Source organism: Cibotium barometz, chromosome 60 (genome assembly GCF_041138505.1).
Source record: "Cibotium barometz isolate CiBa-2024 chromosome 60, ASM4113850v1, whole genome shotgun sequence".
In the NCBI taxonomy this organism is placed as follows: domain Eukaryota; kingdom Viridiplantae; phylum Streptophyta; class Polypodiopsida; order Cyatheales; family Cibotiaceae; genus Cibotium; species Cibotium barometz.
In genome coordinates this window covers 6,927,997-6,954,508 of record NC_141105.1, presented here as the reverse complement: position 1 = coordinate 6,954,508, position 26,512 = coordinate 6,927,997, and the positions used below count along the sequence as shown (strand labels likewise).

The following is a 26,512-nucleotide window of genomic DNA, read 5'->3' as shown; positions in this document are numbered from 1 at the left end:
GAGCAAATCCCAAATGTGACCATGGCCTCAAGCTCAAGGGCGAGTCCGGACGGATTGTAAGGCTGGGAGGTCTTCAGTGGGTTCTATGTCAGAAGGTCTTTGAGTTTGGGTCTTTGAGACCTTAAGGAATGGACTTTGGTTGTACATTCCTCAACAAAGTGAGTCGTTGTTGCATACTCCCCACTTTCCTCGGAGGGATGTAATCCCAAAATCCATTCCCTCCTTCAAAGTGTCCCTTAAGGGGGGGAGTATGTTATGTCCACAAATTAACTAGGGTTAGGTTAACGTAAAGATTAGCAAATAAGCACACATGGTTTAGGGCTTATAAGGGGTTGCTATAGTTGGTCAACAATAGGGTACTCCCTCCTTCAAAGTGTCCCTTAAGGTGGGGGGGGGGGGGGGGGGGGTATGTTATGTCCACAAATTAACTAGGGTTAGGTTAACGTAAAGATTAGCAAATAAGCACACATGGTTTAGGGCTTATAAGGGGTTGCTATAGTTGGTCAACAATAGGGTACTCCCTCCTTCAAAGTGTCCCTTAAGGTGGGGGGGGGGGGGGGGGGGGGGGGGGGGGGGGGTATGTTATGTCCACAAATTAACTAGGGTTAGGTTAACATAAAGATTAGGAGATAAGCACACGTGGTTTAGGGCTTATAAGGGGTTGCTATAGTTAGTCAACAATAGGATGCTAGCTATTATTAGGCCCAAGCTAAAGTTATTGGCCATAGGTCTATATAAACAAGCCCTGCGCTCAATTGTGAGACATGATCATCAAGACCAACTTGTAGCGCATGGCCCATCGAGACTTCTCAGAGCAAGGATGCCCGCAGGGTGTGGCTAGGTGGTATGGACACCTAGTCTTACTGCGTCTGGAGTCCCAAGATGTGATTATGGCCTCCAACTCGAGGGTGGGTCCGGATGGATTCTATGGCTAGGAGGTGAGCCTTAAGCCTTAAGCCTCAATCCTCAATGGGTTCTATGTCAAAAGATCTTTGAGTTTGGGTCTTTGAGACCTTAAGGAATGGACTGTGGTTGTACATTCCTCAACAAAGTGGATCGTTGTTGCGCAGCTCTTCACTTTTCCAAGAGGAATGTAATCCCAAAGTCCATTCCGTTCTTCAAAGCATTAAGAAATCTTGTGAATGAGCTTACTATTGCACACTCCATGCTTACCATTCCACACTACAAAGAATTTTGCAACCATCAAATGTTCAAAATTACCCACCTTTTAGTGGATTTATAAAGATCTCTTTGTAGGTATGCTTCATAAGGAGAATCATCCTTGCATTTAGAGTATCGAAGAAAATTTGGGAAACTCTTAGTTAAATTGCCACCTTTATTTTGTTTGTTTGTTTGTTTTTGTTTTTTTTTTTTTTTGGGGGCGGGGGGGGGGGGGGGGGGGGGGGGTCGGGGGGGGTTGTGTCACAACAGAGTCCAATCTCTCACCTCTTTGTTTGTCATTCATATCTATCAAGCAAGTCATCTTTAGTTACATGACAACGATGTCAAATAGCTTCTCGAGTGAGTACTTCATAAAAAAGACCAAAATTAACACCATCAACCAAGCAAGAGCCCACAGATCTTGATGCATAGCCAAAAAAACCATCTATCACACACTACACATCCCAAGATGTTGTCAAAATGCTAGATGCCTCCCAGGTACAGACAGACTGAGCACTGCATCTACTCAAGGCAAAGAACGTCCCAAACTTCTCACCCGCTAAGCACTGCTTGCTTGATTTTGTAGATACTCTTGAATGGATTTAACAGCTCTTAGATGTAGCAGCTGTCGTTCCAAAACAGGCTTATGCCGTACCTGTGAATCGACACTAGTGTAGGTGATTATACCAAAACAAAGTCCACCCATGCAGGAGTTCATACTCAAAGGGATCAAGAGTGTGTAGCAATACCCGAGTTCGATGCTGTCCAAGTTCTGCAAGCTCTCGCTTGTAAAAACTCATCCGTGATGTCTCCTGGCTGGTTCTGCCTCCAATGGGGAGCTTAACTGTATCTGAATCATGAAAGATCAATCAAAACAATGCTGCAAAGTAGACTTACCAATGAGCAGGTATGCCATTAAAGGGTACATTATGAATCAGGTTAAGATGACCTTACTTCCATTTTGACCCACCTTTTGGGTAGATAATTGATGCCTCAGACTGAGGAATCGCTGGAGTGGAATTGTACTTTTGGAATCCATCTTTTTGGATGTCACAACTCTGTAAAATAATGTGCTTCAACTCAGCATCTAGATGCTCTACAACATAATCTGGAAGAGTCTCCTCTGAATGCACACAGAAAATTCACGTATAAGTAATGAAACAGGTAAATAATTAGCTCTGTTGCTGTAATTACTAGAAAAAGCAGCAATAATAAAACAACCTCTCTCTCTCTCTCATATGTACACACATCGCTGCGGTATTGCCCTGAAGAAAGGTTCACATAGAAGATGCACATAAAATGGTAAAGGCACCATTGCCTATGCCTCAGCACAACATAATATACAAGTGATAACCAAGAACAGGCCCAAGTTTAGTCTTGTCTTGCTAAATAAATCATAAATTACATGATGCAAGTGTGCCTCAAAGCAGCAGTTTCCCTCATTGTATAAACATGATGAAATGAATTGGGGCCAAATACTTTGAATCCTGCTCCAATTAACAAACAAGAGTAAAAGCCCAAAACCTCTGCCTGATAACAAACCATGACGTGGCCACTACGAGTTCGGCCACTACGAGTTTGTGGTGATGCCATTTGGACTCACCAATGCACCGGCGATGTTTAACATGATGCAAGTGTGCCTCAAAGCGGCAATTTCCCTCTTTGTATAAACATGATGAAACGAATTGGGGCCAAATACCTTCTTGAATCCTGCTCCAATTAACAAACAAGAGTAAAAGCCCAAAACCTCTGCCTGATAACAAACCATGGCAAGGCCACTACCAGTTCGTGGTGATGCCATTTGGACTCACCAATGCCCCGGCGATGTTTAACAAGATGATGTCTAGGGGTCATAGGAAAGTGTGTTCATCTTTTTAGATGATATACTCATCTTTTCTACCACTTCAAAGTGGCATGAGCGGGATGTTGAAAAGGTCTTGCAACTATTGCGAGACAATGTGCTCTATATCAATGCCAAAAAGAGCGAATTTGGAATAGAAGACATCAACTATCCAAGATATGTCATTAGTGCAGACAGGATTAACCTTGACTCTGAAAAGGTAAGGGCAATTCTCAAATGGGATGTTCCTAAGAATGCGCAGGAGATCCGCTCTTTTGTAGTTCTCTGTCAAGCATACAATTCCCACATGGGCAAATTTTCCAACCTTCCAACACCTCTTACAGATTTACTCAAGGGCATGAAGACGTGTCGGCAAAAAGTGTATGTTACCTCCAAGTCTTGGAGTCTCCAGTTCTCAAGTTGACTTCATGGGATAATCCTTTTGAGGTGATAATTGATGCCAGCAATTTAGCAAAAAGTGTCTGTTACCTCCAAGTCTTCGAGTCTCCGGTTCTCAAGTTGACTTCATGGGATGATCCTTTTGAGGTGAGTACTAATGCCAGCACTTTAGCCATAAGAGCTGTCCTCCAGCAAGAAGGACACCCAATGGCTTATTATAGGCAAAAATTAAACGATGTAAAGAAGAATTATTTAGTGTCTAACAAAGAGTTATTGGGGGTGATGACGGCTCTTAAGCATTGGAAACATTTCTTTTACGAGAGTGAATTCACCATTAAGACAGATCATCAAGCATTTGAATGGCTACAAACCATGCCTAGTGCCCCATGGAATGACAGAGAAGCCAAGTGGAGTCGGATCTTCCAACAGTTTGGAGGTATGATTGAATACATCCCCCGCAAGAATAACCCCATTGCAGATGCACTTAGTCACAAAGGTACCATTCAGACTCTACAGGAGTCCACTATGCTCAAAATACAAGAAAAAGATTTAGACATTATGAAGACACAGTATAAGGATTCTTTGGAATTCGACACTCAATATAGATTAGCCCTTTAGTCAAAACTGGGTCACTATACCATCCAAGATAGTTGGTTGTTTTACAAGAACCAGCTATGCATACCAAGGGAAAAGCAACAAGCACTTCTTCACGATGCCCATGACTCTCTTGTCGGAGCTCATCGAGGTATCAACAGTACATTGAAGAAGTTAGAGCGTTCATTTATTGCAGAAGTTAGAGCATTCATTTTATTGGCCAAAAATGAGAAGAGATGTCTATCAGCATGTCCAATCATGTCAGATTCGCCGAAAGGTGAAGGTTCCTCATATGAGCAGGCAGGGTTGCTGCAGCCTTTGCCAGTTCCAGAATGCCTTTCCAAGACATCAGCATGGACTTTGTAGGACACCTTCCAATAGCATTTGGATCCAGGAATACACAATGCATGACGATTGTTGACCGATTCAATAAGTTTTGCAACTGCTTCTGAATGGTTATGAAATCCCTAACACAATCCATGATGTTAGCAGTATCAGCAATCAAGTTGGAGAGCTGATTCTCCAAGGCTATCTTCTAAGCACAGTTCTCACGGAGATACCTCCTCTGGATGGTAGCCCACAATTCTTCTACAGTTTCCTCATCATTGTCATCAAATTGGCGAGCAATAGAGGGTTTTATGTTGAAGAAGATAAAGGCATGAGCCCTTGCATCTTTGTCAACCCAAGCATCAATCACAGCCTGAGGAGAAGTTGCATCCAGAGAGGCATCAATACTAGAAACAATACCCCATAGTCGATACCAAAGGAGAGTCTTCATCTGTAGTGCCCAATCAAGATAATTGGTTCCATCTAAGATGGATTCCTTGGGAAGTTGAGGAATGGATGAAGTGATGACAGTCAATGTACAAGCCATGGTATCCTCCTCTTGAATTTACAACGTAAAGGTTGCAAGTAGGTAACCGGGGGTTCCCCACTCCTCCCTAGATGCTAATACGTTTTGTTGCTCTAAATCAAATTTAATTGAAATATCCACAATTTATGGACACTAGAGATCCGCACAAGATCGCAATGAGTTAATGCTATCTTGAAATGAGGATAAAGTACAAATTGGCTGAAATCTGAAATATACCAATGCGCCATGCTCTTCGTTGGCCATAGCTTGTCGGGCCAGCAGCAGCTGCTGGAGGCCTAAAATAGGGGGAATTGACACCGTCTCTCCTTTTTAGGCTTTTCACATGGCCAAGCCAGGCTTGCTTCAGGGTTAAAGGCTACCCAACTGCCTACAAATCTAGCCCAAACCTACACCACTTTTCTCTATGCTGATTTTAACCTAAATCTGGTGTTAAAGTTCGGTCTTCTCTTTCTATCATGTTTGCGGTTTGTTCCTTCTCATAGTGCCTCTGGGTACTGATTACTCATCATACACATACATCGTAATGTGTGCTAATCTTACAATCATTCAGTGACCTTGGGCTTGTTCCTTCATCAAAATGGGCTCACAATATTATGTCTCCTACCTAATCTACCATGTACATGGCCTTAGTTGTCACGACACATGCATTTGAGGCCAGTTGCATGTGATACGCCCTCCAACTTCAAACAAGAGGCTGGGGTGTTGAATTTTAAGTCCTCTCCCGTTCCTTGGCATATGATAAGCCAATGTGAAACTGTGGAAAATTTGCTGCTGGTGGGTGGACAACGCCACGACCATAAGTATGTGCCACATAGACATGATATTTCTTGCAGCTGCTTGAAGGTTAAATTTAGAGGCTGATTTGGGACCGTGTGCAACAGATTTGGTAGCCCTATAGGCTCCCGGAGATTCCCAAGGCATGCACCAATGGTTGGGACATTTACTGGGCACAATATGAACATATTTTATAACATTTTTGATAACTTTTTGTGACGTTAAAAGGGTTGGCCTCCAGAAATAGAACCAAGTCCCTATGGTGAGCTCATACCGTTGTCGTCACCTCCTAGAAGGTGAAGATGTTATCCATGATGCTCCTATCCCAGATGAAACCTGTTCGGTTGCCTCAGGGAGGATACTTTTAGGAATGCAAAGAGATAGACGACCATCATCGTCAACCAATTGAAGAGATTGAAGCCAAGTTCAAATGGTAGCGACTCATGGCTTTGGAGAAGGTTTTGTACAGTACCAAGCAAACTGATGAGGTACCATTCCTTGATGTCTAACTGATGTCCCCTCTCTTTGGATGTTTAAGGCCCTCTATGAAGTGCTCTAGAAGGATTCCCATGGCCATGACCTCTTTGAAGGCTGTCGTGAGTTTGGCCTTCAAGAGCTTCCAATATTGCTAGACGAAAGAGAAACCCCTCCGTACCAGTCACATGAAAACGCGTTTCTGGAGTGAGAAACCCCAAAACGCAAGAAACGTTTCAGAAACTCCTAATTTTTTTGGTTCTTTAAAAAAAAAAAAATTTCTCACAGTTAAAAGCTCCTATTTTTTGAAACTTTATCAATGCAAAATTATATAGAAAAAAATCCGAAACCTTGGCATTTCTTAGCCAAAGGCCGAAACATTTTGCCCCGAAACCTCAAAAACGCCGAAATGTCAAAAACCCCGAAACGTTTCTGGTGACTATGCTCCATACATACAATATAAATGTTAATACCCACTTACAACCTTAGCAATGTAACATATTTCCCTCTATTGATGTCACATGCACCCATGCACTGTGGTACACAGTGACAAACTAGCTCATCAACAGTGCAAGAACATGTATAGAATAGTACCCTTTTTAGGATATTTTGTCGTATGATGTGACCCCTTTGTGAGCATGGTGTCATGGCCCTGTGAAAATGGAGCAGGACAAGTGTGGGCATGGTGGTTGCAGGGTCAGAATATTTTATGATTCACATGGGGGGTGCCCGGACAGTGTTTAAGATGTGTGGACATCCCTAGGTGTGAAGGGGGAACATTAAAACATTAAGTTTGAATGTTTATTGAAGTTTGCCCCTAGGCCTTAGTGGCCCTAGGAACTTATTAAAGTTGGGGCCCTAGGGATTAAATTGGGGAGGAGTTTTCTCTCTCTTCTCTCTCTCTCTTCCCTTTTTGGGGAATCGTGTAGTAAAAGGGGAGTTTCCCTCATGCGCTTGAAGCCAATCGTGGAAAAGCTCAAGAGAAGGGAGAAGGTGGCTGTTTTGCTGCAGATTGCTGCTGTTTTTCTGAAGGAACCAGCCGTACAGCACTGTACGGCCAGTACTGGACTCTCTCTCTCTCTCTCTCTCTCTTTCTCCTCTGTTGCTGGCGGCGCACAGAGCAGCTGCTGGTGGCTGCGCAGAAGCCCTATACAGGCTGGACAGTCTGTTTTCCAGCCCATACCCTACTGTACGACTGCCGTACAGTGTACGGGCAGTCAGATACAGCTTATACAGGTGCAGGCGGCGCTTTACTGGGTGCTGGACAGACCTGTGCAGGCTGATTCAGGCAGGTACAGAAGTGGACAGCAGGCTGTTTATGCAAGTACAACGCCTGGCACGTATTCCGAGGCGGTACAGACGGGTACTGTGCTGATTTTCAGATCTGTATTTTTCAAGGACAGCATAGGAGTGAGCATCAGGAGGAAGATACAGGCAAGTGCAAGCACACGTGTGAAGCAGGATTGTGGGTTCAAGTGCCTGCAGGCACAGATTAGTGCTGTTGCTACCTCCAGAGTTGTTTCACGAGCTGAACTTGGTAAGCCTTGACTCTGTTCATCTATCTCTCTTTCTGTTGCTTGATGTCTGCTACAGGTATGTGTTATCTGGCTCCTTGTGAGAGGAGGAGTATGGCAGATTGACAAGGGATTAAGACAGGGATTGAACAGCTTATGCATGTTTGAGCTGAGAAGATGTATCAGACTCTTGAGTTATGCCAGATGTATGCCCATGGCTGGCCTGCTTTGTGAACTTGGCTGATCAGAGGGAGGCACAGTGTGTTGCTTGAAGACACAGATCTATGTGCATAGATCCTCTGTGCTGAGAAGGATTTGTGGGCAGTCAGATTGGACTACAGGTGTAAACTCTTGGCTGGTTTTTGTGTTGTACTCAGCCATACATATTATTTTAATGGAATAAAGAAATACCGCAAGGGGCGCCAAGCTTTGGGGCCAACAGGTGTCGTTGTGTTTTCAGATTTGGGCACTCTAGCTCCAATCTGTGTTTTGTTTATCATCTAGACTACAAGTGGACGGGTGTTAGCTCTTACCGCACTCTGGTTTTTCTATCAGAGGCCGGTTTCAAGGTTCCGTTGCCGGGACCAATCATCAACTTTCTGAAGGGGGTGAGCTCGTGGTTGCTTTGAAGAAAGCCATCGCTGAAAATTCAGCAATCATGTCTGATACAGAGGAAGAGTACTTCTATCATGAAGAAGAAGAGCAAGAGTCTTCTCCTGAAAGAGATGTATCTGAGGATATTTTTGCAGGAGAACAGGCTGCAGATGTTGAGCCTTATGAGGATGTAACACAGCCAGAAGATGTGCATGGTAAAGAGGATGATGATGCTCGGTTCAAAGATCGCTTGGCTGGTGTTATGGATACTTTTATGCAGCTCACACAGAGCGAGAGATTTGCTGAATTTATGAGATCTCGCACAGAGCCCCGCACAGAGCCCCAGAAAAAGAAGAAGAAGGTTCGTTCAAAGAAAATCTCTCATGGTCATAGTGGTACCACTCCACAGGATCCATCTCCTGCACAGTTTCCGAATATGCAGCATGCTTTTGGTGCTAACCCACAGAGTTCCTTCTATGGACAGCCACCTATTCCTCAGCAGAACATGCATCCAGGGTACTTTGGTGGTGGCTCAGTGTTCCAATCCATGACTGGGGGATACCCTCAGGGAGGCATGGGTATGTATGGGCCTTTTGGAGCCAATTTTCAGCCTGGCATGCAAGGGAATATGTATGGTGGTATGCAGTCCGGTATGCAAGGAAATGTGTTTGGAAGCATGCAACCTGGGATGCAAGGCAATATGTTTGGTGGCATGCAGCCAGGTATGCAGCATGGAATGTATGGAAACATGGCTGGGATGTATGGTATGCCTGGTGTTGGAATGGGAAATGTTGACCCAATGATGGGTATGAATGTTGGGGGCAGCAATCTCACGAAACCACTTCCATATGATAATCTAACGCCTATGGGAAAGGCGAAGGATTACAAGGAAGGGGGAGCTGCAGTGAAGTTTGACACTTTCAGTGGGGCCAAGGATAAATTGAAGGCACTTACCTTTTTACAGCAGTTTGATGCTGCTTTTTCTGGTGGGAATTACACAGAGTCCTCAAAGGTGAGGAAAGCTGCCACTTTTCTCAAGGGCAATGCTTTGCAGTGGTGGTCTACTCTTCTTTTGCAGGGCATAGCACCCACCACATGGGTCCAATTCAAACAGGTCTTCTCTTCTGTATGGCTCACATCTACATTTGAGGTGGATGTTATGACAGCATGGCACAAGCTGGATGCTTCAAAGTGTGATAGTTTGGAGGACTATAACAAGAAGTTTTGGGAAGCTCTACTCCCAGTGACTTCTTATCGTGCCGTGCCATTATCTGAGCAGGTAGAGATGTATTGTTGTGGGCTGCCCAAGGAGGTACGAGATTATTGTATAAAGACAAGAGTAACGAACATGTCACAGATGATTGAAAATGCTATGACAGCTAATGCGTTACTCACAGGTGGTTCATCTGGATTTAAAGGCAGTAAGAAGTTGGGCAAGAAAGCTGAAAAATTTGGGCATGCTTCTCGTGATGCTAAAGGGTCTTCAGAGACAAAGTATAAGAAGTTGCCAATGCCCAAAAGAACTTCTGAGGAAAGACAGGCTTTGAGAGATGCTCAAAAGTGTTTTTACTGTACTGAAGAGGGGCATATGTCATTCAATTGTCCCAAAAGAACGTCCAAAAAGGATCCTGACAATAAAGGAGAGCCCAAGCCAAAGAAACCAAAGCCTTCTGCAGGCTTAGTTCCTGATCTTGTGGGGCAGCAGCTAGGTGGTGAAGCTACAGAGTTGTGCAGGGCATGGGGCAAAGTGAGAGATCAGAATGCTTTGATCTTCTTTGACACAGGTGCTAGAGCCAACTTCATTTCACTAGATTTGGCTGGCCGATTGGGGATTCGCGCAGAGGAGATGGGGCCGTTACATGAGGCAAATATGGCTTGTCCAGGGTATGCAGAACCCGTTACTCCTATCATTGGGAAGCTTCGGCTTCATTTGCAGGGTTATGTGGACAGCGAAGAGTTCTTCATCATGCCTTTGGATGGCTGTGATGTTTTGTTGGGGATGCCATGGTGCCACAGGGTACATGCGGTGGTGGATACTTACAATAGGAGAATTACTCTGACTCATAGCGGGAAAGAGCATGTATTGGATGTAAAACTCAAAGGGGAATCTGTTCCTATTGTATCCGCTTCGGCGATTTCATCAGTAATGAAAAAGCATCTTTCCGCGTACTTGATTTATGTAAAGGATCCACAGGATGATGAGTCTAAGTCTAATTTGTCAATGTTAGATAAGGACAGGGCTGATTTCTTAAGTGGGTTTCAAGATTGTTTTTCCGAGTCATTGCCAGGGGAATTACCTCCTGAGAGGCCAGAAGATCATGCCATAGATCTGATTCCTGGTAGTACTCCACCGAATAGACCGCCGTACCGTGTTAGTGCAGCCCAACAGGAAGAGATTATGAGTCAGGTGCAGGAGCTATTGAATAAGGGGTTGATTCAGCCTAGTTCATCACCCTTTTGCTCACCTGTGCTCTTAGTGCAGAAGAAGGATGGCTCTTGGCGCATGTGTATTGATTACAGGGCGCTGAATAAGAATACCATCAAGAATCGATTCCCCATACCGAGGATCGATGACATCTTGGACCGCTTACAGGGCTCCACAGTTTTTAGTCGTATTGACTTGAAAAGCGGGTATCATCAGATACGCATTAGACCTGAGGATGTGCATAAGACAGCATTCCGAACCACGTTTGGGTTGTATGAGTTCTTGGTTATGCCCTTTGGTTTGACAAATGCGCCTGCCACATTTAATAGAATGATGGACAGGATTTTCAGGCCTCATAGAGAGTTTGTGGGCACATTCTTTGATGATATGATTGTGCATTCACGAACTGAGGAAGAGCATAGAAGGCATTTGGCCATTGTGTTTGCAGAACTCAGAAACCATAGATTGGTGGTTAATGGCAAGAAGAGTGAGTTTTTCTTGCAGGATATACATTTCTTGGGGCATATTGTGTCTGGTCATGGAGTCCGTATGGATCCAGCAAAGGTGGAAGCAATACTTAATTGGCCAGCTTTGAGGACCGTGCATGATGTACGCAGCTTTCTAGGATTGTGTTCCTATTATAGGCGTTACATACGGCACTTTGCTGAAATTGCTTCGCCTCTTCATGCTTTGACGAAGAAAGCAACTCCGTTTAGATGGGCTGATCGGGAAATTACAGCATTCAAAAAGCTCATAGAAAAGCTTACTTCGGACCCAGTATTGGTGTTACCGGACCTCTGAAAGGCTTTTGTTGTCCAGTGTGATGCATGTGGAACTAGCATTGGTGCAGTTCTCATGCAAGAGGGACATGTGATAGCCTATGAGAGTAGAGTTTTGCAAGATGCCGAGAAGCATTTACAGGTGTATGAGAAAGAGATGTTGGCTGTAATTCACGCTCTTTCTACTTGGAAACACTACTTGCTTGGGGCTGATTTCACTGTGCAGACAGATCATCAGACTTTGCGATATTTCCTCACGCAGACTAAGCTTTCAGAGAAGCATATGCGTTGGGCAAACTTTTTGTCAATGTTTCACTTTCAGATTGTGCATGTGGAAGGCAAAAAGAATGTAGTGGCAGATGCTTTGTCACGCAAGCCACAGGTCTCTGCAGTTTCACTTACTTATCATCATGAGCTGATGAAATGAAAGAGCAGTATGCCCATGATGAGGACTTTGAAAGGTTGTATGATCAGATGTCTGAGGGTCAGCGGCATGAGCATTACACTCTCAGAGATGGGTTTTTATTGATGCATGGCAGACTGTGTGTTACCAGGCCATTGCGACTCAAGGTTATGATTGAAAGTCATGCTCCACCGTATGCAGGTCATAGAGGTATTGACGCCACGGTCAAAGCAGTGGAGACTTTCTTTTATTGGCCAACCTTGAGAAGAGATGTTGATACCTTTGTGAGGCAATGCATCGTATGTCAGAAGGTAAAGTTTGACCGTCAGAAGACACCAGGGTTATTACAGCCTTTACCTATTCCGGATAGACCTTGGGAGAGCATTGCCATGGATTTTGTATTTGATCTTCCACGGACACAAACGGGAAATGATGGCATCTGGACTATCATATGCAGGTTCAGTAAGCAGGCACATTTCATTCCCGTGAGGAAGACAATTAAAGTGGATCATACGGTGAAGTTGTTCATGGCGAACATCTTCAAGTATCATGGCTTGCCTACAACTATCATTAGTGACCGTGATCCACGGATGACGAGTTTGTTTTGGAGAGGGTTGTTCGACAACATGGGTACAACTCTCAAGTTTTCATCGTCATTTCATCCACAGACAGATGGTCAGTCAGAGGAGGCTAACTCTACAGTGTTGGATCTTCTCAAATGTTATGTGTCAGAGCACAAGCAACAATGGGAAAAGTTTCTTCCTTTGGTGGAGTTTGCATATAACAACACTGTACATAGCTCGACAGGCAAGGCGCCTTTTGAGATTGTAGAAGGAGGGAAAAAGATACCACCCATTTTGCATACAAAGGATAAGATCTTTGAGGCTGATCAGTATGTGGAGAGCTTGGATGAAGCTTATCGGAGAGTTAAGTTGGCCCTCCAGAAAACTCAGCAGAAGCAAAAGAAAGCCGCAGACCGTCACAGACGTGATTTACAGTTTGCATTGGGTGATTGGGTTCTTTTGCGTTTTGAAAAGGCTAGACTCAAAAAGATGAAGGGTAAAGACCGCTTATTCCCTAAATTGAGCATGCGATATTATGGGCCTTTTCAGGTTTTGGAAAAGATTGGTGAGGTAACCTATCGTTTGAAGTTACCAGATCACTGGAGGATTCACAATGCTTTTCACGTGAGTCTTCTTAGACCTTTCCGTGGGGATGTGCCTGAGGATGTATCAGATGAGGCTCAGCCGGAAGTTGAGGAACTTGATGAGGTTCTCATTCCAGAGCAGATACTGGCACATAAAGAAAGGAAAGTACGAGGTAAAGTTTCCCGTCGCTATCTTGTGAAGTTTAAGAACTATTCACCGATGGATGCGAAGTGGATGGAGGAAGGTGACTTAACAGATTCACCTCAGGTTTTGCAGCTTTATCTCGATGCCTTTGAGTTAGAGCCGACTCTTATTGTGGCTCATTCAGGTTCAGCAGAGCATGGGTCTGGAGCATTACCTGATGCTCAAGAGGGGGGTAGCACCTCCACTCCCTTGATACAGACAGGCTCAGATGACATCTAGAGGTTGCTTGGTGCAGATTTTATCTCATCCGAAGGTACTGAGGCTGACAGTACATCTGTTTATGGGACTTCTATGATATATGTGTACTAGTCACATGTAGATTTTTGTGGATATGTATGGTTCACAGTGGTATACAACTTGGACTATTACTATGCCATTGGTTTGCAGTGAATGTTGATACATGTGTATGGCTCAGAGAGATTGGGACGCTGATCTTGCCATATTGTATATTTCACTTTGGATATTTTGATCCATCACCAGAATGCAATCGAGGACGCTTGCCATCTTTCAAGAGAGGGGTATGTCATGGCCCTGTGAAAATGGAGCAGGACAAGTGTGGGCATGGTGGTTGCAGGGTCAGAATATTTTATGATTCACATGGGGGGTGCCCGGACAGTGTTTAAGATGTGTGGACATCCCTAGGTGTGAAGGGGGAACATTAAAACATTAAGTTTGAATGTTTATTGAAGTTTGCCCCTAGGCCTTAGTGGCCCTAGGAACTTATTAAAGTTGGGGCCCTAGGGATTAAATTGGGGAGGAGTTTTCTCTCTCTTCCCTTTTTGGGGAATCGTGTAGTAAAAGGGGAGTTTCCCTCATGCGCTTGAAGCCAATCGTGGAAAAGCTCAAGAGAAGGGAGAAGGTGGCTGTTTTGCTGCAGATTGCTGCTGTTTTTCTGAAGGAACCAGCCGTACAGCACTGTACGGCCAGTACTGGACTCTCTCTCTCTCTCTCTCTTTCTCCTCTGTTGCTGGCGGCGCACAGAGCAGCTGCTGGTGGCTGCGCAGAAGCCCTATACAGGCTGGACAGTCTGTTTTCCAGCCCATACCCTACTGTACGACTGCCGTACAGTGTACGGGCAGTCAGATACAGCTTATACAGGTGCAGGCGGCGCTTTACTGGGTGCTGGACAGACCTGTGCAGGCTGATTCAGGCAGGTACAGAAGTGGACAGCAGGCTGTTTATGCAAGTACAACGCCTGGCACGTATTCCGAGGCGGTACAGACGGGTACTGTGCTGATTTTCAGATCTGTATTTTTCAAGGACAGCATAGGAGTGAGCATCAGGAGGAAGATACAGGCAAGTGCAAGCACACGTGTGAAGCAGGATTGTGGGTTCAAGTGCCTGCAGGCACAGATTAGTGCTGTTGCTACCTCCAGAGTTGTTTCACGAGCTGAACTTGGTAAGCCCATAAGGGATGCCTCTTAGCCTTGGCCGACTGCATGCCCAAGCCCATAAGGGATGCCGATTGGTGGCTAGGGGCATTACCTACCCCTAGCAAGCCTGCCCACTCCTTGGGGCTAGCCCTAGAGCTGGCCCCTACTACATGAAGTGTACTAATATGCATATGATGCATACTACTAAGGTTGACATCTGCATGCACCTACATGATGATCACTTGCTGAATTCTCCAAAATGGGTTAAGAGGACTTACTTGACAGACCTCTATGGTTGGGAGACTGACCTACGTAGCTTGTGCCTGACATGTCCCGGGTGAAACCGGCCTCTGATAGAAAAACCAGAGTGCGGTAAGAGCTAACACCCGTCCACTTGTAGTCTAGATGATAAACAAAACACAGATTGGAGCTAGAGTGCCCAAATCTGAAAACACAACGACACCTGTTGGCCCCAAAGCTTGGCGCCCCTTGCGGTATTTCTTTATTCCATTAAAATAATATGTATGGCTGAGTACAACACAAAAACCAGCCAAGAGTTTACACCTGTAGTCCAATCTGACTGCCCACAAATCCTTCTCAGCACAGAGGATCTATGCACATAGATCTGTGTCTTCAAGCAACACACTGTGCCTCCCTCTGATCAGCCAAGTTCACAAAGCAGGCCAGCCATGGGCATACATCTGGCATAACTCAAGAGTCTGATACATCTTCTCAGCTCAAACATGCATAAGCTGTTCAATCCCTGTCTTAATCCCTTGTCAATCTGCCATACTCCTCCTCTCACAAGGAGCCAGATAACACATACCTGTAGCAGACATCAAGCAACAGAAAGAGAGATAGATGAACAGAGTCAAGGTGTGGACAGCAGTCGGCCAGCAGCCAGACCAGCCACACATTAAAAAACAAACATTAAATGCTAATAAACAGGTCGTGGCAATATATCAGCAGGCCGACCGCTTTTCTGGCAGCCGACCAGCCCCCTGAATCCATATAAAAAGGCAAGCTATCATCAGTCCCAAAAATGATCAGAATAAAATCAGAGTTTTCAAGCAATACAGTCAAGCATGTGTGCATAGGCCTCAGCCGTTGCATACTTACAGCCACTCTTGTGCTTTCAGCTCAAGGCAAACGAACTTCAGCCTCTTCAAGAGTTCTCAACACCCAACCCTCAGTCTCACGCCGGTGTACCCTCTTCGAAGTTAGCTTCACAGTTGCCTACAGCTTATGCACAGTTCTACGTAGCACTTGGTCACTTTGTCCATGTGTTTGGCAGTCAATCAGTCAGTTTGTCTGCTCAATCTTGTGGACACAATTCAACTTGTATTCAGTTCTCTAGAAGTAGAAATAAAGCAAACCTGCTTGCAAGGGGGAGGGGGGGGCTTCAGTGGGTAATTTGGGACGCCACAAATGTCGTCTCGACTACACCTTCCAAATTTATGTATGTTGTTTAAAGGATTGCTAAAGACTTGCTAAACTCGGGTTTAAAGAAGGCCTCATTGTTTCACACGGTCCTAGCTTGGCGTATGCTACATTGGTATCAGAGCTCGGGACATGATTCAACCACGCAACCTAGGGTGAGAGCATCCTATGGATCGTAAAGCTGCGATCAGGTAAAACCACTTGCCCATCCACCATGGCATCACGAAGACATCACTAAAGAAGAAGAACCATTCGAAGAAACGCTTCCGCAAAAAGAAGACGAAGACAACCAGAAGTTAAAGGCGCAAATAAGGCAACCCCAGATTCAACTCGAAAAAATCCAAATGGAAAAAAAACTGGCAAAATTACAAGCAACCATGGCCCAACAGAAGACACTCAAAGAACAAGTTCCTCAATGGAACAGTGGTGTCTATGGATGACTGAAAAGAAGAGAGAGACCGTGAAGCAAGACTGGCCGAACAACTGGCAAAGGAAGCCAAACGCAAGGCCAAAGAGGTGCGACTATGGGCAGAGCTCGAAGCGAAGGCGAACCACGAGCGACAAGCCTGAGAAGACTTGAGGGACCATTTCCAACAGACACTTCGGACTCTAGTAACTTCTTTCCATCCTTCTCAGTTCTCCACAACCCCAGCCATAGCCTCGACAACAGTTATCCGTGCCTCACCGAACTTCACCAAGTACGACGGCAAGTGCGACCATTCAGTTGTGACCCACTTTATTCACCAATTTATTGCCCACTTTCCACTCTCCAAGATCACAAATACCCAAGACAAAGTCCATCTGGCGGCTCCACACCTCACAAGTGATGAGTCACTTGGTAGCAACATTGGTCCCGTTTGCACATAGATTCTTACACTGGCTTACCGGACTATGATTGGGACACCTTCGTATCCGATCTAAAGACAAGATTTCTACCTCCGCAGTACATGACGAATCTTGAAGATGAGTTCTATATACTCACCCAAAACGGTTCCCCTATGCTCACCTACTCCAACAAAGTGATCACATACAGTTCGGGAAGTCTGAGAAGGAGAAGCTAAAGTGCTCTTTCTCCGACATTGGTATCCAATTTGTGGTTTGCCATAGACCATTACTTCAGATCGGAATCTAAAGTTTGCATCTCACTTCTGACGAGCTCTGTTCGACAACTTTGGTATCAAATTGCAATAGTCTAGTGCATTCCATTCCCAAACCGATGCACAAACCGAGATTTACAATCACTTGGCTTTTGATGTGCTTAAAGCGTACTACCATGATCAACAGTCAAAGTGAAAGCTTCATCTCCCGTTGGTATAGGCGATTCTCAATGACACACACTCATCCATTGTTGGCAGAACTCCGTATGAGACAGCCTTTGGTCGAAGATTTTCATCCCTTATCACTAGGATGATCTCTCCTTCCTTGGGAGCCAACAAGACGACAGAAACTTTTTCAGCCATCATTGAGTCAATCAAAGAGCATCTTACCAAAGCCTAGGAGGCTTATAGCAAACAAGCAAATCAGTCAAGGAGAGATGTCAACTTCAAAGAAGGTGAATGGCTACTGATCTCATTTCATTGAGATCAAAGTGGGGGATTGCCTCTTTAACTTTGTACTTTCCCAAGAGTCATCATCCTCAGTTTTGCTCTTTAATTGATCAAGTACTCATGCTGAATACAATTTCAGAGACATCTCTCATGTTTTTCCGAAATCAGTTGGGCTCCGATGGTATATACAGCTAGTCAAGTCTTCAATTTGAAACAACTCATTAACAGGTACATGAGTGTTTCCTTGATGTAAGCTAGAGTTTAACCAACTCACATGGAGTGTCATTAGAAGTTGAAGCTTGTAAGCCACTTCATTGATAATCTCAATGACCCATAAAGGTTCACAATAACTTTTCTACGGCTTATAATGCTTGTCAACCTTGAAAGATGTTCTTTCAGCATCTTTACGTACACGCAGTCTCCCAATTTGTAGGCTTTTTGTATATAGTTCGTGTTAGTGTAATGTCTTGCTCTAGCTTGAGCAAACAACATTTTTTCTTGCCCATTTGAGCATCTCCTGCTGATTGCTTATGAAATCAGCTACCCTCTGTAGATTGATATCACTTGCCTTAAACCCTACAAGAGCACACAGCTCAAAACTATACATAAGCATGAAAGGACTAAATCCGATAGATGCATGCTTACAACTCTGATAAGCGAATTCAATTAAGGATAAATATTTTTCCCAATCGATTTTCTTATATGATACGTATGCCCATAGTATAGCCTCCATGGGTTGGTTTGTTATCTCGGTTTGACCATCTGTATGTGGATGATCTCCCGAACAAAACTTTATGATCAACTTTGCAAACACATCTCACCAAAAGTGACCCGTGAACCTCCCATCACAATCATGAACAATATCTTTGGGCAAACCATATAGCCTACATAATCGTTCCACAAAAATCTCAGCTAAATCCAAGACCTTATCCGTAACAGGGTTGCCATCTTCGTCCATCCATCCCCGACCACCCAAACGAAATCGTGACCTTTTCCAGTACGTAGTAAGAGGTTATAAAATCCATAGAGATACTCTTCCACCTCCTTGCTCTAGATGGTGTAATAAACCATCTTGTCTCAACTGTTCAGCTTTGTTGATCTAACGTTGCTAGCAATGTTGAACATAATGCTCAACTATCCCTCTCAGTTTCTACCAGAATAATAACTTTCGCACCAAAACTAAGGTCCTTTGCATTCCAAGATGTCCCACACACATTGCATCAAGACATTCATACAAAATAAGTTCCCACACTTTTTCAATCGTAAGAATACAAAACTTTTTATTACAGAACAACAATCCGTTATAAATTGAATATTTTTTCAACTTTTTATTCTCCCCCAATTTAAAATCATCCCCAAACACGACTGGTTGACATAAAGTCGACCCTGCCCTAGACCTTGGGACCAAAATATCTATCGATCTCACATAGCCTACTAAGGGAAAGATAAAGGTTGGTAATGATATGCATGAATGAAAACTCATTCACCTCCCACACTCAACTAAGAACATCCACCTTAAATTGTCAGAATCATGATTTTGCAATCAAATTCTTGCAAAAGTTCGTCATCGAGCTCGTGAATGCTAGGCTCTTTCTAAGCATATTTGAGTGACTCATGATCCGTCATGATCACAAACTGATTACCGTGCAGATAGTGATGCCATGCCTTAAGCACATGGATAACAGTGTAAAGTTTTTTTCTTGCAATGGATAGCACCTTTGTGCATCATTGGACTTTTTGCTTTCAAACACCACTAGCCGATCATCTTGTAAAAGGACTGTGCTAAAGCCTTATCATTAGCAACAACTCTTAACTACAAATTGTCACTCCAAGTCTTAGATAAGATCTGAACAGTAATGATGACAGCTCGTTTCAACGCAAGAGGTGCAAGTTTGTTCTTCTTACTAACAACTCCTTTCAACCTCTTGTTAAATGGTAATGTCAACTCAGAGTACTTCCACATATGCATATGGAAGAATACACGTAATCATCTAAGAAACAGAATTGTTGTGGGTATTGGCCTTTCAGCTACCACACGCACCTTCCTTTCACCCACACATACCCCCTCCAAGGATATAACACATTCTAGATAAAGCATTTACAACCAACAAAATTCACACTAGCTATTTTTGGAGTAGAGAGATATTTCACGTCTTAGGACTTTCAAGACTATGCAAAGGGACATGTCGCCCATGCTTTGTCAAGATGTCATCAAGAAAGACTATCAAATACTTCCTTGCAGACAACCTGAGCTAAGCAAGCTTAGAGGTAATAATCTCCATCTATATGCCAAAAAAAAATGATCCCTTCTGAACCTTACTCCTCCTATTACAAGATTAGAGATAATAATCTCCATCTATATGCAAAAAAAAAAAAAAAAAGTTCATCCCTTCTGAACCTTACTCCTATTACAAGATTTACTCAAAAATTGCATGCCTATAATCACTCCCTGCCTAGGGATCTTTGATGAGTGTAGACGTGTGCATTCAGCCAAAATGTTCCAATATTACTTGAATGTATTCTAAGATATGGTTTTGTATGCACTGGCTATTTGTAAGTGCTTTTTGATATGGTTTTGTTCACTAGCTTTCACAGACACACAATGCATGACTGATACACAATTCACAATGAGACAGAGAGAGATGTTCTGTTTGCGAACCTTTCCCTAGATTTCTCCGAGCTTCAGCCCTCTTCATCCTCTGCATGCAAGCCAAACAAAATGATATGACCAAACATATTTTTTGAAAAAGACACATCCCTGCACGGGAAGACAGCCATGAGCTTGAAACAAAGGTAATATCTGTCACCCACACCCCCGGTGTCGCCCTCACACCCCGCAGTCCCCCGGAGCCATGCCTCCACACCCCTAGCATCGCCCTCACGCCCCACAACCATCCATCCCTCCCCCCCCCTTCCCCCCCCCCCTTCCTTTGGGAGGAAGGGCTATATCTTTTCATCAGCCCTAGGAAAAATGAGGAAGCATCCGAGGATTTCTTTTATAGTTTTAAATTTTCCATCACCAGTGAAGTCTGTCCTCACTCCCGCCCACTCGCTCTTACATGTCTCACCTCGATTACATGCTTTCTAAGCTATTTGTGTCCCACTTATTAACTATCTCATTAGTTCACCATCATCTAGAAACAATAAAATCATGTGATCATCCAGACTTGCAAGCGATGTGCAATTTCCTGAATTGAATTACAAGGCACTACCCAAGTCGTGTCGTCCACCACTCCTCCAATTGTCCAATCACTAATGTTTTCCCCATCACCCATCACCCATTCACGGCCTGCGTGTGTGCAGAGAAGAAAGTGACATTAGCGGGCAATAGTAGCAGATAACATCTGGAGACTGGTGAAGCATAGATTGTGTAGATATAGTGGAACAATGAAGGTATGGTACATAGGACAGCACCAGAGGCTTTGAGCACCTTGCCACTTCCAATGTGGTTGTCTAGGGCATGTAACAAGGGAAGTACATGAACATGCAATGATGTACCCATGCAAAATCAATGAAGTTAAGGGATCACTGAAACATACATGATATTTTACATCAGATATCGTCCGCATCTTTTTATCATCATATCGAAGTGCCTGTAACCAAGGCTTCATTATGTTAAAACAATCATCCAGGCATCTGACCCTTTGGTCTACATTATTATACTTCTAGGCGATGTAAGAAAAAGATAGAATCAAAGCTTAATACGGGCACAGAGCAATGACACAACTGGGTTTTGCTTTTCGGCTTCCATTGCAACAAGAACAGCTTGGCGTTCAACTTCGGCCTCTTCAGCCTTTGCTTTGAGTCGTTCTTGGGCAGCTTTATCACCGCCCATTACCGCCTCCATCAGCTGGAAAATACAGATAATCACAACGGTTATATTCCTGACAGAATCCTAAGAGACAATGAGCTTGTGGAAATGACATCAAAGAAGTGCTTGCAACAAAATACTAAATTCATTCCAAGAGCTTCAAAATCATGACACAAAGCATAAGGGAGGTCTTTTAAAACTACTCTTTATGAAGTTGCTATAACATGAATGGTGAGCACACACCTTTCTCCTTCGATATGCTTGGGCAAGGAGTTGAAAAGGAAGAGGCTGCTTTGATGATTTTTCTACAAAAAATAATCAGCCCAATAATCAGCATATGATGTATGTAACTGCGTTTCTTAGATTTGGTGCTTTGCACAAGGGAGGGGGGCGGCAGCCCAGGCGCCAGGAGGAGGGGGAGGGACGCCATAAGGGGGGAATTGAGCATCAATTCCAGATGCTCTGATCAGTTGTAAGTGGTTTGTTGATTAAACTTGAATTAAGACAGTTACTTTTCAGCCACAAAATTCTCTTACCTTCTGAATCACCTTCTTCCACTTGAGAGTCTAGCTTTGATGTCATGATCTGCACAAACTCTGGATACTCGACCTAGCATTACACAAACTGAAGATATATAGCTATGGGTACTGAACTTGAAATCATGCTTGAAAATCAAATCAATATACAGTGTAAGTGTTATTTAGCATAATTAAAGCCCTATCAATATCCAGTGTGTGTGTGAGAGTGTATGCCTGCTTACATAGTTTACAGATCTTACCTCTCCTGAACCATCTGCATCCACCTCTGCAAGCATCTTTTCTACCTCAGACTTCTTCACCCGCATGCCCAAAACATTGAAAGCTGTGACCAACTCTTCAGCGTCAATGGCCCCTGAGAAAGAGTAGAATAGTACACATTAAAAACTGGAGACCTGCTCTTAAGGCTTCATAGGATGTTAATAACTTTAAAATGAAGAAATAAAGTCAGGATAATCGAACTAGTTTTGAAGATACTAAGGATCATTTTCATCTCTACCGGTAAGACAGGAATGAAAAGTCTTGATTTAGTCTTCAAAAACCACAACTTGGGACCATGTCTAGCCTAGAGGATTAACGTCTTCATGCATGAATGAAGTTGTGAAGGCCTCAACAAGGAAAACGGGACTGATTGCCTATAAATAAACCATGCTATCGTCTGTGTGACCCAGGAGCATTCTCCCATGGACTTTTTGATCCTGCAGTCTCTGAAGCGATCCTTATGTCTCAGCAAATTTAACGTGATCTAGAAACCCCCATTTCTTACAAAAAGGCATGTGAAAGGTTGAGAAGAGAGATGATGATAGATGATGACAACTATTGTTGCAGCAAAGCTGCAAAATGAACATGATGTATGGGAACAAGACCTCATTTCAAACTCAATTGTAAAATGAACGCATGTGAAAGGTTGACAAGACAGATGTTGAAGGATAGTGTTTTAAGTCACAAAATGAGACAAAACCCCCACAACCAAACCCACCCCCCCTTCTCCCCTCTCTTTCAGTTAAACCATGGCACTCAGGAAAGGTGAGGATTTTTACATAGAATCTAAACCTTTACAATCATTGGAGAGAGAGGCTGTTAATGCAAAAGGAGTTTAAAAAAGAAGAGAGAATGCTTACCAGATCCATCTGCATCAATGAGATCAAAACACTCCTTCAGCTCTTGCTTCTGCTTTTTGGTTAATTCTGGCCGTACAGTTTTTCCATGGGCTCTTAACCATGCGTCAACTCCCACCTTTTGCAGCATGGGCTGTTGTTTACAAAAGGCCCATCAAAACAAAACAGAAAAGTGTGTGTGTGTGTGTGTGTGTGTCTGTCTCTCTCTCTTTCAAATGAAATTAATGCTCGTATCTCTAACACGCAATCGTACCAGGGTTATGCCTCCCCCATCGTCGATGGAAGAGGATTCCGTGGCGGCCATTTTGGCGTGAGGGAGAGGAGCTTCTACATAGAAAACAACAGCGTCGTGGGCTCCCGTGACTCTTCTGGAGAAGTCGCATTAATAAGGGCAACAGAAGAAGAAGAAATTTTACGTGCAAATGCGCACAAGCTCCTCGTTTTTCTTCTCTTCGTTGTCCAAGATTGCGGAGGATGTTTCCGTCTAACCACCAACCTAATCAGTGCCCCTCTTTAGTTTCAATTAAATCATTAATAAAGGAAATAACTCATGATTATTAAATGCACGGTACGATTAATAAAAAAACAACAAATGTTCTCTCTGGAGACTGAAACATCGATAGCGCCTCAGCGCCAACTCCCTCCCTCTCCCCCAGCTCGCTCTCTCTCTCTCTCTCTTTAAACTGGGCTACGCCTGCTCTCAGAACACGTTGCAAGCGCCTCTTTTCCTCCACCTTGCCATCATCTGCCAAAGACAGTCTTCGGCCAACATCATGAGACGCCAAAGTGAGAACAGAGGGGTTTTCTGTGTACACCTTTCTGTGCGTACGAGAGAGAGGGGAGGGAGGGTCGGATCATGAAGTCTCACGGTAGTGGATTCTCCAAACACATGGGGAAGGAAGCCTTTCCCTACACCATCACGTTTCCTTGGCCACTGCAGAGGTAGCCAAGACACAGGACGCAAACAGCACCGCCAACCGGCAACTACCTGAGAGACACAGCATTTCTCTCTCTATCTCCCCCTCCCTCTCCACCTGCACATGTTTCACGCAATGAGGATTCCCTAGGGCTAGTCCAAGGAATCCTCCCATTGCTGTCAGATTAAGACACGAAGAGTAGAGTGGAGGGCATGTGTGGATTAAGCATAGAGCACTAGTTGTTCATTTTGTGAGACATGGGAAGACTCCATTGCCTCTTGGTAGAGGGTTTTGGCCCCTCTACATATATATGTATATATATATATATATATTATAGGGTTTGCTTTTTTTTTTACCACTGGCAAAGTTTTTAGGCCTGTCAAACTTTTCTAGGTGTTTTAGGGGTGTCTTTTTTAGAATTCGAAAAACACAAGACGACATAGGAAATAAATGGCTGGAGGAGAATGAGCCAGTAGCCACGTTTGAATCCAAGTTTGGAGAGCTGCATTGCCATCAAGAAGCCAGGGGTTTTCACCGCCGTCATCATTGGTCTAATGGGCAGCACGATGTCCTTCACGGAGGTGTTCATCAACATCGGCATTGTGCTAGGCTACGTTGTGAGCTTCACCTTCCAGTTTCTCAACCTGACCTTTAATTGGAGGTTGATGCTGGGAGTGGGGGCGTTGCCTATCGTGGTACTGGCGCTTGGCAGAGTCGTCAAGGTGGCTGGTGCTGCAGGGCCGCAACGATAAGGCCAGGCAGGTTCTGACGGATGTGGTGTGCGGCAACGACAAGGAGGAGGCACAACAGACGGTTGAAAGAGATCATGGTGGCCAACGAGACGGAAGGAGCAGGAGGATGCTTGTGCACTATCGTCCCTCGAGCTATGTCAGCTACGTCGTTTGGTTTAACATCCAATGTCAGGAGCTGCCTATCGCCCACATGTACATGGTAGCCCTTGGCATTAACCTCATCCAGCAGAGGCTTCCGGCATCGACGCCCTGGTGTACTACAGCCCCATGGTGTTCAAGCAAGTCGGGGTGACCAGCAAGATGGGCATGCTGGGCGCCACAGTGGGCATGGGTGTGGTGAAGCTCAGCTTCATGTTCGTGGTCACATACCTACTGGACAGCGTGGGGAGGAAGAAGCTTCTTTGTGTGAGCGCCAGGGGAGTCGTCGCCTGCCTAAGCATCGTAGCCATCCATTTCGTCTTGCTGGGGCCTCAACTCGGTGGAGAGCGACACCATGTTCTCCATGAGCGACAAGCAGGGCGCTACCCACGCTTCCATTTTGGGCCCTGGGATAACTATCGTAGCCATCTTCACGTATGTGGCCTTCTTCTCCGTGAGCTTCCATCCCATCAGCTCCATACTAACCTCAGAAATCTTCCCTCTCAAGCAACACTCCATGGCGGTGGGCGTCTCCGTGTTTGTGAACAGGGCCGTAAGTGGCACAGTGCACTTACGTTCCTCAGCATCACCAAGGCCATTACACCTGCCGGGACATTTGGGCTGTTCAACGGCACCACACTGCTCTCGATCTTCTTCTTCTTCGTGCTGGTGCTAATGCCGGAGACCAAGGGCAAAACACTAGAGGAGATAGCCCTGCTCTTCGATTCCAACAGCGGAAAAGGCAACACCATCGTTGAAATGGAGATGGGCTAGAGACAGTATAACAGACGGCACGGTAATTGAGATTATCATCTCTTTCTTAGTCCGATAACCCCTCTCTTTCTTGCTCTACAGCATCACCACTATAATTATGCAAGAAACGAAGAGCAAAACCAGGTTGGTAAACGAGCTTTTCAAGCTTCCCTAAAATATGTGTTAAGCATAGTTAATCATGATTAGTTCTCAAATTAGGGTAGGCAATTGTAATTAAAAAGTAAAATGCTTTTGCATGGTCCACCCCAAATGGCGCCAACTTGCTTGCGTGTATGGACCAGGTCTGCAACAACACCAATAGAGCAATGGTTTCCCTCTGTTTGCTCTCATCTTGCTCGACCATCCTCTTGCCGTCTCGCATCGTTTAAGCCCTCAATTTGAACGTGGAGGATACCCTTTTCTGTCCGTGTGTTTATCTATACATGCACATGATGAAAAAGGTGGTTTGAATACAAGGATTCTCTAACCAAAATTGTATTAACAATTATTTACACAAGCTAAAATTTAAAATCATCCACTATAAACTATTGAACCATGAAAAGATTCTTAACAAAATGTTGGAGTTAGGAGATAGAAAAAAGTATAATGAGGAGCTGATTGGGATCTCAAGAAAGAATGTAATAAAAATGAATATGCGCTTGCACACACGAGATGGAGAGAGAGAGAGAGAAGGAGAGAGGGAGAGGAAGGCATTATAGGGGAAAGAGTAAGGAGAGATATAAGTTAATAGAAACTCATTGGGATCTTAAAGGGACTTCTTTACTTTAGAGTCCTAGACCAAGACCTGTTATTTTCATATATATATATATATATATATTCAAATTTTAAGCCAAAATAACCCTTTGAACAATGTCAACAAACTCATATCCTTAACCTTTTTTAGTTTTAATGTCAGCCAACTCATTTTCTTAACTTTTTTTAGT

General features: G+C 44.1%; 1 protein-coding gene across 8 annotated transcripts; it reads right to left on the bottom strand.

Annotated features, from left to right (window-relative positions):
- Positions 1-1,335: 1,335 nt before the first annotated feature.
- On the bottom strand, positions 1,336-25,781 carry LOC147604919 (uncharacterized). Of its 8 annotated transcripts, none has more exons than XM_086793727.1 (12): positions 25,391-25,443; positions 23,262-23,504; positions 23,012-23,141; positions 22,133-22,245; positions 21,891-21,963; positions 21,598-21,659; positions 21,271-21,393; positions 21,083-21,136; positions 20,203-20,242; positions 2,132-2,284; positions 1,911-2,011; positions 1,336-1,816 (listed from the first exon to the last, which is right to left on the bottom strand). In XM_086793727.1, the coding sequence occupies exons 2-12, from the start codon at positions 23,310-23,312 to the stop codon at positions 1,721-1,723; spliced, it is 996 nt and encodes a 331-aa protein (XP_086649853.1). In that variant the 5' UTR covers positions 23,313-23,504; positions 25,391-25,443; the 3' UTR covers positions 1,336-1,720. The 8 variants fall into 8 exon arrangements, 7 of the variants coding, with proteins under 7 accessions (XP_086649853.1, XP_086649854.1, XP_086649855.1 ...); XM_086793728.1 differs by lacking the exon at positions 25,391-25,443 and having other exon boundaries at positions 23,262-23,335; positions 23,425-24,856; XM_086793729.1 differs by lacking the exon at positions 25,391-25,443 and having other exon boundaries at positions 23,262-23,332; positions 23,425-24,856.
- Between the last annotated feature and the right edge of the window lie 731 nt (positions 25,782-26,512).